General features: G+C 43.1%; 1 protein-coding gene across 2 annotated transcripts in view; it reads left to right on the forward strand.

Annotated features, from left to right (window-relative positions):
• Positions 1–12,142, forward strand: part of XYLT1 (xylosyltransferase 1) — a 176,835-nt gene extending 164,693 nt beyond the window's left edge. For both annotated transcript variants that reach the window (XM_021539810.3, XM_021539812.3), the window contains one exon: positions 4,221–12,142. In XM_021539810.3, coding sequence (XP_021395485.2) covers positions 4,221–4,543 — 323 coding nt within the window. In that variant the 3' untranslated portion in view covers positions 4,544–12,142. The remainder of the gene's footprint in view (positions 1–4,220) is intronic.
• Positions 12,143–16,294: the final 4,152 nt, after the last annotated feature.

A 16,294-nucleotide genomic window follows, 5' to 3' on the forward strand; every position in this document is an offset into this window, starting at 1 on the left:
GTGTGTCAAAGCCAAGTACTCCATGCTTGTCAAGACACAGGAGAGCTGCCAAGGACCAGCAGGATGCTCTAGGAATAGTTGTGCCAAGACAAAGAGGGAATGGGATGTGGAGAAGACAAAACAGGGAGCAGAACCATGTAAGATCACTGGCAGATCACACAAAAATGGGGGACTTCTGCTGGCAGCTTAAGGAATTTGAGTACTTGGAGACTCAAGGCCAGATGTCCAGCTCCCCTGTGAAGGGACTGCAGAGGCAGAAGCAAACAACAGGTATCATTCAGAGCACCTAGCCAGCAGCTCACAGACTATAATACAAGCTACCCAGCAGACTTCAAATCCTCAGAAAACAACAAATTCAGTAGAGGTTGTCTCTGCATCCCCATCATCCCAATTTCCCCCCTTCCCTGCTCTTTAAAGGCCAAGTGTGATCGACTCCCAGGGTCACAGTGAAGGGAAGAAAAAAAACCAAAGCAATTTCATTTTTAAATTTGAGTTTATATTCACAGCAAAGTTTCCCCAGCCTCTCCCAGCTGGAGTGCCGATAATGAGTTGTCATCCGTTTAATGGATAGTACCTGTTCCATTAAAAGCTAAATAGGTTATTGTGAGCCAGTAGCAGGTTCACTTCTGGGCCAGAAAAAGCCCCAAAACCTCAAGATGATAGTAAACCCTGGATTGTAAATAAATGAAGACATTAAAAGCCTGTCCTCCTTCAAGCAAGGAGAGAAGTGAGAAAGAGCAACCTCCTTTTTTGCTTTAAGAGAGACCTTTCCCACTCTGTTTCCAGCTTGATGGCACGTCCTGGGCATGGGGCTGCTGAAATACCAGTGCCTGGTCCCTGTGCCCCCTTTCAAGGGCTGGCAGCATTAGCAGACATGGGCAATGCACTCAGGCACCTCAGGCCTTTTGACCTAATCTATATTTATAGATCATCTCAATTAGCAGATACTGGGAAACCTTTGTTTTGCCCTTGGTTGTTTGCAGTGGCTCAATCAATTCTAATTGCATCTATAGGGATTATAAAGTGGGTGGCAACTTGTGTCAGAACTGCTGTGATTTCTTTAAATTAACCAGAGGTAACATGACATGTTCTTGATAAACGCAGTAATAGCAGCAGGCAGGCGCAGGACTGCAGAAGAGCAGAGATGCCCTGGAATCATCATTCCGAGAAAAACCCTGAAGACAGGGATTTGCTTTGAAATTTAGTTCAGATCCAGCTGACAAGGAGTCGATTAGCTCCACAATGAGCAAATGCAGCACTGTCTTGTTTGCTGCAAGAGAAAACAAACAAAATGTCAATAAAAAATTACCTCTTTGCCAGAGGGTTTTAACACAATTCAAGTAAAGAAATAAAGCTGTACGTTCATGTTGCTTTAAAAAACCCACAGGTCTAGTGCCTTAATGTGTACCAAGGTAACCATATTTTTCATTCCTTAGCCCACTCCCTGTCTAAACTAATTTGCTTTTTCTGCAAAATGATGAACAAACCCACACAAAAATGCTGAAAGCCCAGCCTGTATGGCTGGCTACAGGCTGTGTGTTTGATACAAAAAACTTAGACCAAGAAGAGCCAGTTGAGAAGTGTGTCCTCACGTGTGAGTGAAGAGAAAATAAAAATAAGGGTCGCAAATAACAAAGTTTTTTTTAATTTATATTTTCAAGTCAGAGGAATATATTTTGCATTAATACGCATCCTCCTAAAGTCAAAGGGTCAGTAGAAAAACTCTGGCTTAATGCCTGCAATTCAGCTAATTTTGAGTTGATTGTGCTAACTATACAGATTTAAATATCTAAACATTTAGAGGCAAGCCTTACATTCTTCATTATTTTTTCATGAGCTCTTCCTCATGACACTTGACTAAAGTGTCAGTGCTTCAAGAGCACACCCAGTAGCTCCAGCCTCCTTTTTTCCAGCTTATCAGGGCTTGGGAGCCTCACTGTCTCTCTTCTGTACCAGCTCAGTGAATTATGGAGTCATGGTTCTCTGTCATTTGTCCTTTAATGCAAAGAGGAACAGCCCATGTGCCATTGCTCGGGTGAGCAGCATCCTCCCTGCTTTCTGCTGTGAGCTGTCTGACCAAGACTTGGAGGCTCCAGGAGGGGGTTCTGGGTCCAGTCCCAGTTCCTGTTGATGGCTACGTGTGACTCTGCACTCAGGTTGCTGTTACCCAGCTTTTCCTTTCGAGGACCTGCTGACACATAACTTGGGGTGCTGTTCTGCTGTGGGGCAGGCAGTCCCCACCATACCAGGTCAGGGCTCTCCGTGTGTCTTGACTGCAGCAGCACTTTCACTGTGGGCAGTGGTAGCCTTAACACACCCTCTGCTGCTTTGCCCAGCACTGAGTCCTGCAGTTTCTGCAGGTTTCATCCTGTCCAGTCCTGATAATCCACCAAGTCCTGGGGCCTGGGACATGTACAAGGCTGAGCCAGAGAAAACAGCAAGTTCCATTTCACTCTGTTTCTCGTCTGAATAAAGATCTCTCTTGTTCTGTGCATCAAACACATGCGCAACAGGCTTGGATTCAACAAGCTCGCTGAATTGCCTGTTTCAATCAGATGATCCTGCTAGTAATGCCAACTCTTATTTATTTGGGAATTTTTACTCAGAATGTTCCTGTTTAACTAATATGTTGACAAACAGTCTTCCATATTTAATTGCTTCCAAAGGAGGAAATTTAATCATGTGTACTTGTTCTATTTCTTAAACTGCAGTGCTCTGGCAGAGCACATTCCTGACACATGTGCACAGATTGAACTCATTTTGACTACAGATTATTGTGGGTATCTACCATGTAAAATAGAAAGAGATTTAGATAAATGCAGAAACAGTTAAATGGTGTATAATGGTGATGGGCTTGTGCTGAACCACTTTAACTGGGGATTTGAAGTAACAGACTTGCACAGTATTTGACATTAAAGACTTTCAAATGTAACAGCAAAGCTTCGATTATACTCTTTTCCCCTCTAAATAAATACATGGATTTATTTCCAGCACCTGAGATGCTGTCCTCTGCATGGAAGAAAGGACTCAGTGTAAGGCTGCAGTGCAAGCAGCAAGGACATGTGGAAGGAATTGTAGCTGTGAATATGCAATTCCTGGCCTCTGACGCTCACGGAGCGCAGTGGCTTTCCTCGCCTGGAGCAGCCTGAATGGGCCCATTTTCTGTTCTAGACAGTGTGTCTGTTGGCAGAGCTAAACATATCCTCTGTGCTGCCAGAGTGAGGATGCTGGGGAAGGCAGCTGAGAGCAAAAAGAAAGGGTTGGAAATTTGTTCCCAACAGGCACTCGGTGAACATTTTTCAAGGGTCTCATCCTGATTTTATAACCAGCAGCTTGGTGCACTCAGATTCTCAGAGTCAGCCAACCTTTGACAGGGGCAGCCTGACCCACAGTGTCCAGTTTAGGTCTCTGAAAGGATTGTCACAGCCTGATACTGATTTTTACTGCAATATTGCAAATCTGGGGTATTGTACTCTATTTTGCTAAGATAGGTAAGGAAAGCAACCACAATGCAGTGTCATTAGGGAATGGTTGTGATCTACTGTTCAGCACAGGAGCTTGAAAACATAAGTCTCCTGGTGGACTACTTTCCCAGTGAGACTGGAGCACTTCCAGGAATCGTGCTGAGGCTGCATGTGTTTCATTATGGTCTGGTTTGTGCAAGACCATGGTGTTGTCCTTTTAGTGCCATAAATGGCACCACCGGTGTTTTGTAGGCAGATAGAGCTAACAAATGTTGTGGCTTTTCCGCAGCAGGGCAAGGTTCATCTGTATAGGGGAAAAAAAAACCCACAACAAAACGGGCTGAGATCTTGGCTCTTTCTTCTAGACAAATCAATAATAACACTTGGATGTCTGACAGGGGTTGGCAGACTTCTTGCACCAGGTGTCCTTGAACTGCTTCCTCATTTTGAGGTGCAGGCAGTCCTGGATGTCCTGCAGTTCTGGGGATGCTGGTTGTACGTGTTGATAATAAGGGTGGCTCTGTTTTCAGGGTCAGAGCTTTGCCTGCTAATGCTGCACTTGCAGGATGAGAATCACATTGAGCAGAATCCATAGTACTGAGCACGAAGAGTGCCAAAGCTGAGCACAACCCCTGGGATGCAACGTGTGAAAAACGGGCCACAGCTCACCCCTAAACCTCACTCTTTTTGTTTACTGCACTGATCCTTAGCGGTGGCTTTTTCAATGCGCTAACTTTGGGCTTTGCTTCTTTCCAGAGGAAGCCATCAAGCTCCACAGCGGGCCTCCAAAGAACGCCTACATGGAGCAGAGCTTCCAGGGCCTGAACCCGGTGCTGAACATCCCGGTCAGCGCCGCCCGCGCCGACCAGGCCAAGCGCAACGCGGGGCTGGTGGGCGCCCGCCTGGACGCCTGGGTGGACTCTCTGGTCAGCAGCGTCTGGTCGGCCGTGGACGTCTGCAGCGTGGGCCCCACGGCCTGCCCCGTCCTGCAGGGCTGTGCCCAGACAGCCTGGAGCTCCCTCAGCCCCGACCCCAAGTCCGAGCTGGGCCCCGTCAAACCCGACGGCCGCCTGAGGTAGCACCCGCTGCGCTCTGCCCCGGCACAGGGTTTTAAAAGGGAATTGAACCTTGCTTCTCTGTGAATCTCACACCGGGTTTCAGAAACCTAAGGGAAAGTTACATTTTTTTTGTTACTTATTGTAATAGAATTCATTTTAAGAAAACAAAACCAAAACAAGAAAAAAAAAAAGTTCTGAAGTTCTGACAAGGCCTTTGGCACTGCCCTCTCCATCGGCTCTGTTGGGAGCAGCTTGCCTCATCCCATGGGCTGTGCTGTCCCGTGGGGACCCGGCCATTCCACACCTGCACCCGCCACGTGTGGGCTTGGAAACAGTGGCACCACGCCATGGGGAGGGCAGTGAAGGAGCAGCTGCTAAAGGGTTTTTTTTTTAAATAAATTTGTCCGTGCCTCTGCTGTTTCATAGGCTTTCGTTCTTTTGCTACAATGAATAAATCACATCAAAATTCCACTTACACTTCCTGGGGAGGCTGGTTCTTGCAGGCTGAGGTCTGTATGGCCACATGACCTCAGAGAATGTGAAGTAATTATGGTACAGCCTCACTTGGGTTTTTAATAACACAAAGTAATTCTGGACACAGCTGATGTCTGTTACTCTTGTTAGAGAGAACGAGCAAAAGCAGAAACTTTCAGATTCCTTTCAGAGATTTTTTTGCAGACAAATTTAATGATAAACTCTAAATGAAACCAGTGTTTTGCTATAGTAGTCTTTTATGTCTCATGCAGTCGGGTTCAGGGTCAGTGTACTAAGAGTATTTATTAAAGAACAAAGAAGTTTTTTGAATTTCAGCCCTTTCAAATCTGCAGGTATTTTTGGAAGCCACCAGTACCTGAGTATTTCACAGGCTGCCAGTAGAGCAGGTGTGTATGTGTAGGCTGGAGTGGGTTGTGATGTATCTGCTCACACCCTTTGCTCATGAGCTGAGCTGAGTGTTTTCTCAGGCAGTGGACCTGTAAACCAGTAAAACGTAAAATTGGGACCTAAATCAGCAACAACAGGTTTCTTCCCTAATTTGAGTAGTGGCTAGTAAATCTTAACACTAATTCCCTTCCTTGGTCTCGGATCTCCATCTCTTCCTAAAGAAGGATCCTTCCAGGCTTTGCCAGGGCACCTGGAAGGCTGTGCAGGATGTGGGTTGCTTCCCAAAGCCAGGGGAAGGAGAACAATGCCATGTTTCTCCGTGTTTTTACTTTATTCTGTCAACAATCTACTCTTGCCTGTCTTCAGAATTCCTAGCACGCTGCATCCTGTTTTAAATAGTCATGTTTTTGCATAATTTCAACCTGCATTTAATACATTACAGAAAAATTAATTTACATTCCAAGAACTTTTTAGAATACAGCTTTTATATACAAATTCATCTCCAACTAATGTATTTTACATTAGCAAAAACATGCACTTTGTTGCTGTTGCTGTGTTAATCTCTCGTTAGCAACAGAACCAAAAAAGACCATCAAAAGCCATTGGGTTAATTAGGAAAGAAGTCCTGTTGCTGTCATAAAGGAAGGTATCTGTTCAGCCTGCTGTGTGCATGGATAACTTTCTGCTGAGACTGAAGTGTCCACATCAGGAGGGAAACAGACCCTTAGATCATTCCATAATCACGTCTCACAGGAAGGTTGAATTCCCTTTTAAACAACACTTGCAGTAGGACTGTACCACACAGATCCCCGTGGCTTGTAGTATCTCTGTCATATTGGTTTAAAGCTACTTCAGTTTGCTTTGGACTTGAAATTGTGGTGTCAGCTGTGCTGGCATTAAGGCAGAGCATTGAAATGTTTACCTGGCACAAAAATGGATGCATAGAAGGAACAATTTAGGTATTTATTATTTATGTTTTAGTCAATGACTAATTAGTAGGTGCTGCTTTTGCAGCTTGAAGATTATGTTATTTTACTAACTGAAGCTGCCTTTATTAAGAAAAGGCCTTCCTCCCCTCACACCTCCCTTTCTTTTTTTGTCTTGATTTTGTCAGTCATGAGTAGTAGCTTTAGGAAAGTTTGTAGCAATGAGAGCTGATTGGAATATTCCAGTTAAGATAATGTTCCAGCTTTTCAACCAGCTCTAGAGGCAAGCTTGTGTGAAACCAGGGTTGCCAACAGGTTTATGTAATAGAATCACAGTTCATTACTTATTCAGTAGGGGTTTTTAACAGTGCTTGTTTTTAATGTAACATTCCTTTGTGAAGTTCATATTTTCTGGGGACCTCCAATCCTCACTGTGAAATCCAGGGCTTTAGTCACACTGATGCAATGGCGACTGCACGGTCCAAGCCCTGCAGATTAAATGAAGGTCACATTTAAGGCACAAAATAAAATTCATCAACAAGCCCAGGCAGTGCTTGTTCTCAGTAAGACTACTGAGGTAGCCACAAAATCTTCAGTCTGTCTTGCACATAAGCACATGTGAAGGGTGCACCCACGCACGCGCATGCAGATAACTTCGTTTTTAAATCTGATACTTGTTTTTTATTCTTAAGCAGGAATGCTTTTAAGTGCTTTTTTGGTAAGTTTACATTAACTAGACCAAGCAAAAAGTGACAACAACCATATCTTCTGCGGTTAGGAAAAAAACTGCCACTTTTATCATTTGAAGAATAAGGTGCAAATTATTTTGTTTTAGTACAAAAAAGCAAAAGAAAACAGATGGTTGCTGATATATCCATTTGCATTATATGATAGGTTTAAAATATCTCAAAGAAAATTTATATGAGATTATTTTCTGAAAGGCAAGAAGCATTTAAGTTTTGTAGCAAGCTGGAAATCCCAGTGCTGCTGTTAAAATACAGAATGTGGAGCTGAAGGGGTTGATCCTGCAGTCCTTTCTCAGGAAAAACTTCCAGAGTGCTAGTGTTAAATAAGGATTTCAGAGTCAAATCCAGCATAAATAAAGTGTATGACAGTATTCTAGGGGTAAATGCTGTCTGTTTAAAGTCATCAAAAGATAAACTGCCATGTTTGGAACATCTTCTGGGGGCAGTGTCAAGTTTTGGACCTAAACAGCCGCCTCTACTATAGCTGTTATCATGCAGACATGGATCCAAAAGATACATATGAGATTCAGTGTCTGAGTTACAAAGTCAGTCATTGTGAGTAAAAAACATAAAAAGCCAGACTCTGCATCAGGGATCAGAGCTGGCTCCAAGGTGATGCTGTTAAGCCCAACCTAGTCCTTAGTGGCTTCTCTGGTTTGAAATGGCAGCGCTGGGAGCTTGGGATGAGCATTGTCGATGGTCAGAAGAGAATAACTTCACAGATCTTACATTTTGTGAAAAGGAGAATTTGGAGCAGGGACCCACAGCTGGTGCAAAACACAAGAGTTGTGCATCTTCACCTGAATGTGCAGGTGCTCTTTTCCAGTCACACTGGCCAGTCCTTGCTGAACAGGATCCCAGCTGGAAGCCTGGTTTGATCAAAATTCTGTTCAATGGGAGGGGTTTATATTTCCATATGCACACATTTATCCTCTGTGTGTAATGCTTTGCTTGTTTAAATTCCCTGCCCATTCTGCATGACAGCCATGTAACACTCCTGTGATCAATCTGTATTACACAGAAAGGGAATGTGGCAAAATGCAGAACATCTGCGTATGTGATTTAATGAATTATGTCCAAAGTCAGTCTCAGCATTATGCAAACCTGTTTATATGGTAATGTTAAACCCCAAGGCTAAACGAAATAGCTCAAATGACAGTTTATTTTCACATTTGTCCAATTCTTTCTTTGATGACATTTGGACATTGAGTAGCAATATTTGCATTTTCATTTTCTGATATTCAGGGGTTTTTTTTTTTTTAGAATTGAAATTATGTCTTCATTTTTTGTGCTCTCAGCAAGCAGAGAATTTTAACAATTCCTTCATGATAGCAAGTGTTATACAAGAAAGTCCCCCTGTATCTCTGTTGTTACGCCTTCATTATTGCTAAGCCTTGAGATACAGGAATGTGCATTTGTGTGTTACAAATTGACTTTTTGGGTACTGGCTTCAGTGCACAATGCCTGTACAGTTGTTTAATGGTGTATTAACAGTGATCCTGCAGCACCTTCAAAAGTACCAACTAATGTGCATTCATTTGCCCTCCATCTCCTGCAGCACTAATTGCCATCCTAATGAAGCCTCCACCACTTTTAGCCACGATTATAGTGAGCACAGTAGTGAAGTCAGTGAATCAGAAGGGGGATAGTGTAAACCTGACCTAAGGGAGAGAGAAAGGGTAGACAAGATGCTGAAACTTTGCTAAAGTTTGACACAATTGCATTGCAACAAACCTTTGAACAAAGTGGGCTCCTTCTGCACAGCAAGGCTAAAAACCATTGATGCCCTGAGATCTGAGCTTTGATAAACAAGATAGACAAGATCCAGATAAACAAGATCCAGATGTTTCTTGTGGCCCAGCTTTCTGTTGATTTCTCTAGTTCTCTTTCATCACAGCCATCAGAGAATTGCCATCTTGCCCCTGGCTGACACTTGTTTTCCTTGTTGTCTTCTCAGCTCCCAAAGCTTTGGGAGTTGGCCACATGAAACCTTGGCCAACTCCAGTACTTTCCATAGTGCAGGAAGTTTTATACTGGAGTGAGCTAAATCCCCATGGCTTCTTCAGAAAGCCAGCTGCTTTCTGAAAGTTTGCTTTTCAGAGCAGCCTTCAGTCAGTTCACTTGCACACAGGAAGGAGTTGGTGAAAGCCAGCAGTTACCTTGTCCTGATTTTCAGGCATGGGAATCTGATACATGTGAGAGGAGACTTGGTTATTTGATACTTCAGTAAAAGAATAAGACAGACCTGGTGGGACATGGTTGGCAACCTTTCTCACTGGCCTTTGCTTCAGTCCAGTTGTGAAAAGATAATGATCCATATGTGTCTTTATTTCTACCATTCAAGACCTCCAGTGTAGTCTTGAGGATGAGTAGGACTTAAACCCATATTAAATGACAATTGAAAACATAATGTGAAAAAGCCTTTGCAAACCAAACCCTCAGGCTTCTGCCAAGGCAGCTCTAGGGATGATGCTGACACAGAGGGTGGGGAGTGATGCAGTGTTAGAGAGGACAGAGACTGCCCTTCCAGAGGCCCAGGAGGAGTTCCTGAGAGCAGGAATACCTGCTGCTGAGCCATGAGGGCAGCTGCTGCTACAGTCAGGCACAGAGGAGCCAAAGAAATATGAATTAGGGTTAAGGACAGCAAGGAAGAATTTGTAGGACTGCACATTTTCCTGCAGAATCTTCAAAGATAAGCAAACACTCTGATTTGTAATTCCCTACAAAGGTGTATTGTAGAAGAGATTGACCTTCAAAACCTTCACCACCACCATCACAGTAAGGGAAAGAATAATCAGGCTGAGGGCATTTAAAATTGAGGCTTACAGCCTGTGTTACCAGGAGCAGGGCAGCATTAGGGTGTCTCAGCTACGTGTGGCGTTGGGAGCAGTTACCCTCATGATGTGACACTGCAGGTACCACGTTGATTCCGTTCCTTCTTACTAACAGTAGTGTGTTGATTGCTCTGCTCTTTGCTTCTGCCTTGGTTACCTTCTTTTGCTCATGGGTGCTACCACAGCTGCTACCTCACTGTGTCTGCAAACACGTTTACCTGAGAACAACAAAAAAGGTACCAGAAATCTCCTTGAACTGAATGTACAATCTATGCAAATTCTCTTTCTACTTTGTTACAACCTAGAAGTATTACTTGTAACCTTGCCAAATAAACAGCAAGATACTGTACAGGTGCCTCTGATACCAGAGTGACAATTCTAGGCGCGGTTCATGGCGCTGCATTTGTATATTGTAATGACTCGGCTTGTCTTTGGTTCTGTTGTAATTAACACCCTTGACTGAGACAATAGCACTTCTGCTAGGGGAGCACCTTCAGTTTGCTGGGAATATTCCAGAGGAGGATGTCTATGGCATTTCATTTTATTTTCCTGCTTAGATCCAAAAAAAGGCACAGACCTGCTGGCCAAAACTAGGGTGTTGTTTCAGCTTTTCTGTGGATGAATCCTGTCAGCTTTGGATCACTCGGTGTCTGTTCCCACTGTGGCATCCAGTGTGTTGCCCCTTAAAGAAAGCCTTACTTCCATCCTTTCTAAATGTGGCCTTAAACTGTGTTAGGAACTTCAGTGTTGTCTGTGTCTTGCTCACTTTCTCTGTTTGTTGTGGAATGAATAAAAGGCACCTTGAGATTTCTATTACAGCTCAGTTGTGTTGCTGTCAGCTTACACTTCACAAATACAATGGAAATTGCTTACAAATGCAGTCTTTAAGGAAAGAAAATGACCTTCCCTTTGGGCAAAAGGAAGTCTCAGACATTCATATAAACCTTAGGAAATTATGAGCTCTGTCTCTTGCAAGTCACTGTAGATAAGGAACTTGGTTTAATTACATACAAAGTACAAACTTAGTAACTTCTAATTTATCTTCAGGCTACAACAGGACAGACTGCTCTCAGATGCACAAGACAAATTGTAGAGTAATTTCACACATTTTAACATGGTGTAGTAGCATTCCTCACAAATTTGTACTGGTAGCTGGGAGAAGAAATATCTTCTTAATAGTATGGTCTTAAAATCTGAAGAACGTGACCACATAGGGCCAGATTTTGTGTGTTGGTTGGGAATCTAACAGTTCATGTAGAACGTGGTTGTTTTTTCATAAATGCATTTGTGAAAATCTGGCTTTTGGAGCTTCTTTCAAAGGTTGTCAAAGTCAGCAGAAAGCAATGACTTCTGCTAAGGCTCGTATATATTGGGTTTCTTTAATGCTTTCCTCCATGAGAATTGTTGTGTTTCAGTGAGTAGCACCAATATTCCCGGCAGGCTGCAGTGCTTTTAGGAATCCCAAATCCTGTCCTATGTTGGTATTCATATGTGGATACAACCCAAAGGCAACTGAAAAGGGTTTACATATAAAACAAAATTTGTGAAACTAAAACATTTAATTTCATCAATATCAAGGTAATGAAATTATTTTTCTGACTTTGTCCTTTTGGTTCTGTTTTGGTTTGATTGGATTTTTCTATTGCCTAACATAGTCCATAATAAGTTATTCCTATTCTGTCATTTTCAAAGACTGGTGGTAATATAGTTTTAAGAAATAACTATTTTGTTATAGATCATAATATGCATAAAATTGTACAGAAATATTTTGTAATCTATTGAATAAGAAAAAAGAAAACCATGTATATACAGGAGAAAAAAAAAGTTTAAAAAAAATTGGAAATTCAAATGGAACACACTGAAAGATGTAGATATTTTGCTATTTATTTAAAGGAGTATTTTATGAGATATTGAAATGTCTTAAATTGACCAGTACTCAAAGTTCAAAGTCAGAATGCTTTCCTTGTAGTAGAATGTGATTTTCAGCAATTATTGCACTACCCGTTTTTGCACCCTTTTGTCTTTCATTTAGCAGAAACAATGTGCCTTAGCTGTATTCTTTGTCAATGGGAGTTTGGTTGTTTGTCCGACAAAGCAAATTTTTTTGCAGAAAAAGAAATGGATGTATGAAATACTGTATTATACCAAAAACACTGCAGTGTATATAATGCTTTCTGTCATATGGTGTTTTCAGATGCAGAGTTTTAAAATAAAAAAAGGCTGTCTTTAGGAGCACGTGCACTTTGTATTATTTTCAATCCCACCCTTGTGTGTCTTATTTGAAAGAAATTTGCTCCTTGGTGATTTTTAGGAGGGAAAATGGGCCTGAGCGCTTCCAGCCTGTGATCCCAGTGCTGCTGCCTGGTCAGTCATTTCTCAGCCATAGCCATTTGGGGGAAGCATTCACGAGTGCCTTTTGGGGATCTGTCATTTCTCACAGGCAGTGCTGCATCCTCAGCTGGGTGCTGCCCCCAGTGCAGGGGTGGAAGGTGGATGAACTTTGCAGGGCTCTCAGCACTCCTGGCACAGTGGGACCCAGAGAAATGTCCAAATTCTTGTTTTCAAACCCAGATGTCTGCTTTTGGGCCAGAGCCTCTCTGCCTTTTCCAGTGATGACAAGGAATGGTAGGCAAAGGGATCAACAAGGAGCTCAGCTGAAGTCTGTTTCCTGAAGGCCATTAACCATGAGAAGGGCTGGAGCAGTTTCTTCCCTGCGTCTCCAAAGGGTGCATCAGCCAAAGAGAAAGACTCTGTCATGGACTCACAGATGTCCAGCTGGGTGCAGAAATACGAATTAATGCAAGGGCTGCCTGGTTCTAAGAGCAGCTAAATATGTGTCCTCTGCCTTAAGTGCAAGGATGAGCTCAGAAAGACACATTTCTTCCACAGCTCCCTGCTGGGTTATGGACCCAAACCAGCCATTGCCTAATGTTCACCCAGTGTGAGCACTTACATTTATTTCCATACCCTGGTCTCCACACAGAGCACTGATTTCTTAGAGCTGCTTCCATAGATGTGATAGGGGAAAAGTTAAATTCTCCTAAAAGTGGATGATTTGTGTCTTTAGCACCATCCCCATGATGTAGTTCAGATTTGTCTCCCTGTGCAGCTTTTTGATGTAGGATGCTTGAAAAAAACTCCTTGATGACCTTCCAGAAGTCTTTGACAGCACCAGGAGCTGCATGACTTTTCATGCACCCTCAAGCCGTGCTGCAAGTTCTCTTGGCAGCCAGAACTGCATTTGATCTTGTGTTTTCTTTTCACCTGCTGTTCAGGAATTCCACTTTTTTGGCACTTAGATGCAACGAGGTCTGTTTAAACAGAGGAGGGAACACAGTGCTAATATTTTAGTCTTGGCACAAAGAAAAGATCTGTGGAGGGGAAAAAGAAAAAAAAAATCCTGCTTTCAAATTTGAAGCCTGGTTTTATTTATAGCTTGTTTAAGAAGTTTGCTGCTTTTGTACTATCTTATTCCTAATCCAGCTGCTAGTAGTCATGGCATATTAAAACAAAAAACCCTCAACTTTTGGTTTAATTATCTCCAAATGCGTCATTGGCCACTACTTTAAAGGAAAGGCTGAGGGGGGAGTTGGAAATCAGGCTACCAGGTGCTCAAGTGTTTTGTTTGCCTTGTAGACTTCTGTGAGAATCTGCTCTGTAAGGCACAGGAATCCCAGTTCAGCAGAGAGTCACCCTGGCAGTGTCACACTGGCAGGAAAGGCTGTGCCTCTCCATCTGCTGCAAACACCACCACCACATCCCTGCATCTGCCATGCCTAAGGCCTCTTACTGTAATTATTACTTATAGTCTAGAACATGCTTAATTCACACAATGACACAAGACCCAGGGCAAAACAGTTTGCCATTAGCTGCACAGTAAACCAAGTGCAACAGGAACAAGGTATTTAATTGCCTTAACAATGGGGATTTTGAAACTTAGCATCTCCTCATCTGTTGCTAAAGAATCTGTAGCCTATTTTCTAAAAATCAGAGGCTGTTGGTAATCTGAGGCTTCACAAACAAAAACAGCTGCAAATCTTCACTGTCTCTGAATGATTTAAAAAAATGAGATCCTGAGGTTGTATTAAAGTTAAAACCATATATGGATGGCAATTTTTCATTGTTCCAGGAAAGATGATTGTGGCTATTCTGGTGTCAAATCAGCCTTTTGGCTGCTCCCTGCCCTGACTGCAGGGCTCTGAGCAAGGGCACAGCTGAGGCACCAACTGTGAATCCCACCTGGATGGGGAAGGGCTGAACCTGCAGCTGGGAGACTCTGGGGGGACAAGGCTCAGACACTTCATGTCCTGGAGTAAATTCCCAAGCACCAGCTTGCTCTGGCCAGCTCTCAAGCAAAGCAGAGTCATGCCAGGATTCTAAATTCACAGGCAAGGAGTTTCAGGTTAATTTATTAATAACATTAACATGACCCAAGAGTATCCTGCATTTTGCAGATTCAAGCCTCGAGCTGCACCCTCTTCTGGAAACACCAGACTGGACTTTTCAGCTAAAGCACAATGTCAGTGTACACCTTCACTGTACACCATGGCTGCCCCATCCTGGGGAAGCATTTGGATCCACAGCACTGGTGAATCTGGAAGCAAAGCCTTCTGCTCCAGCAGTGTGATAGCAGATGCTGTGGCCCCTGCTGGCTCTCTGTCAGGCTGCTTGAATGGAGTGAAAAGATGTTCAAAATGTGGCAGGATTATGACACGGTTTGGGTGCCCAGATTTGAAGGTTTAAACAGACATTTGTGCCTAATAAGCCAAAGTGAGTTATAAGATGTAAAACACTTTTTCCTTCTCACCCTGAAACATCCATCATGATGCTCTGTGCTGGTTCCAGGCTGCCAGTGGTCTCTTCTCTGAATTAATGCCTCCACCAGAGCAGGCAGTGCAGCTCTGCAGAGCCCTCAGCCACTGACCCAGCTGGGCTGACACAATCCCTGCTCGTGTCCACAGGGAGCACCAGGGCAGCAGAGCCTCCCAGCCTCCCTGGGCACATGGAAATTTCCTAAAACACTTGTCTGCTTGTGGAGCAGTGTGTCAAAAATGACAGCTCACAATAATTATGGACCATCCCTAAAATATATTTGACTTCAGTAAGACAGAGGCCAAATGTAGTGCTTCAATATGAATATTTTTATATGAATATACTCCATATAAAAACAAGTATATATATCTGTGTCTATATACACATAGCAGTCTTTAGACTCTATTTGTATTTCCACTGGCCATAAATTATCCCAAATGTGGTAGCATGGCTGCAATGGAGCAACCTTTTCCCAGGCTGTTTAGTAGTGTACCACGCACAGCCTTCAAGTAGGAGCAGTATTTTGCTTGTATAAATGAGTTAAAATAATGTGCTCTTCTAAGTCTACTTCTGTAATTGTTTTTTTCTTCCCTAACTAGGACTTGCATAATAATAAAAGAGATTTGACTAGAAACATAAAGTACATTTTAATGTGATCTCATTTATGAATGTCTATCACTGGATACACATGGCAGGGAAATGAAAGTATTCTTATAACAGATTAATAGCCAAGATCAAATATTTCACTTTCTAATAGAGTCTGCCTATATATGCTTTAAATTCTTTGCTAAATTTAAATTTAAAAGGGCTTTTCTGGTGCCATGAAAGCAAGCTACTGCCTGCCACATCATCCCCGATTTTCCATTACTGCTCACTGATGGTTTGCATTCATTAGCAGAGGATGGCTCCAGCCCTGGCCTTCAGAGGAAGAAATTACTTTTTGCCTCCAGTAAAAAAGAAAAAGTGCTGTGAGCTACTTCCCAGCAGCCTGGGCACAGCAGGACCAGCCAAGCCATGGGGGAGGCAGGTGTCCCTGGGGAGGGACAGCCCAGGGACCACCACAGCCCATCATGGACTGGGGATGCAGCTGTGACCTGCTCCCTGCAGAGACCTTACACCCCCAGGCAAATCATGCAAGGTCCAAATGCACCTAAAAACATGGATTTCTTTCCCTGATCAGGAGCTTTTTTGTCAGATTTGGTCCTTCTCTCCATAGATCCAGTAAGTCCCTAACCCAATGTCCACTGGATCAACACCTCACATTCCCCTGGTGTCTCCCTGGGGAGCCAGCACTCAGCTACTTGCTGACTCCACGCTGCAACACAGCCCCTTTCTTTCACATGGATAGGTAAGTGCTGATTTAGTTTGTCCATTCCTTTAATTAATTAATATCAGTTAAATCGGTATCAATATAATAATGCATTAAGAATTAGCACAAGCTGTGTAGTTCTTATTTAGAGTTCATGAGCATGAGTGTGCACCAGCATCACAGTGATTGTAATGCTCTGAATCCACTCAGTGAAGTGACATGATTTGTACCAGCTCACACTTAATCCAGCCTCAAAAAGCAAC

This window comes from Lonchura striata, chromosome 16 (genome assembly GCF_046129695.1).
Source record: "Lonchura striata isolate bLonStr1 chromosome 16, bLonStr1.mat, whole genome shotgun sequence".
Lineage (NCBI taxonomy): Eukaryota > Metazoa > Chordata > Aves > Passeriformes > Estrildidae > Lonchura > Lonchura striata.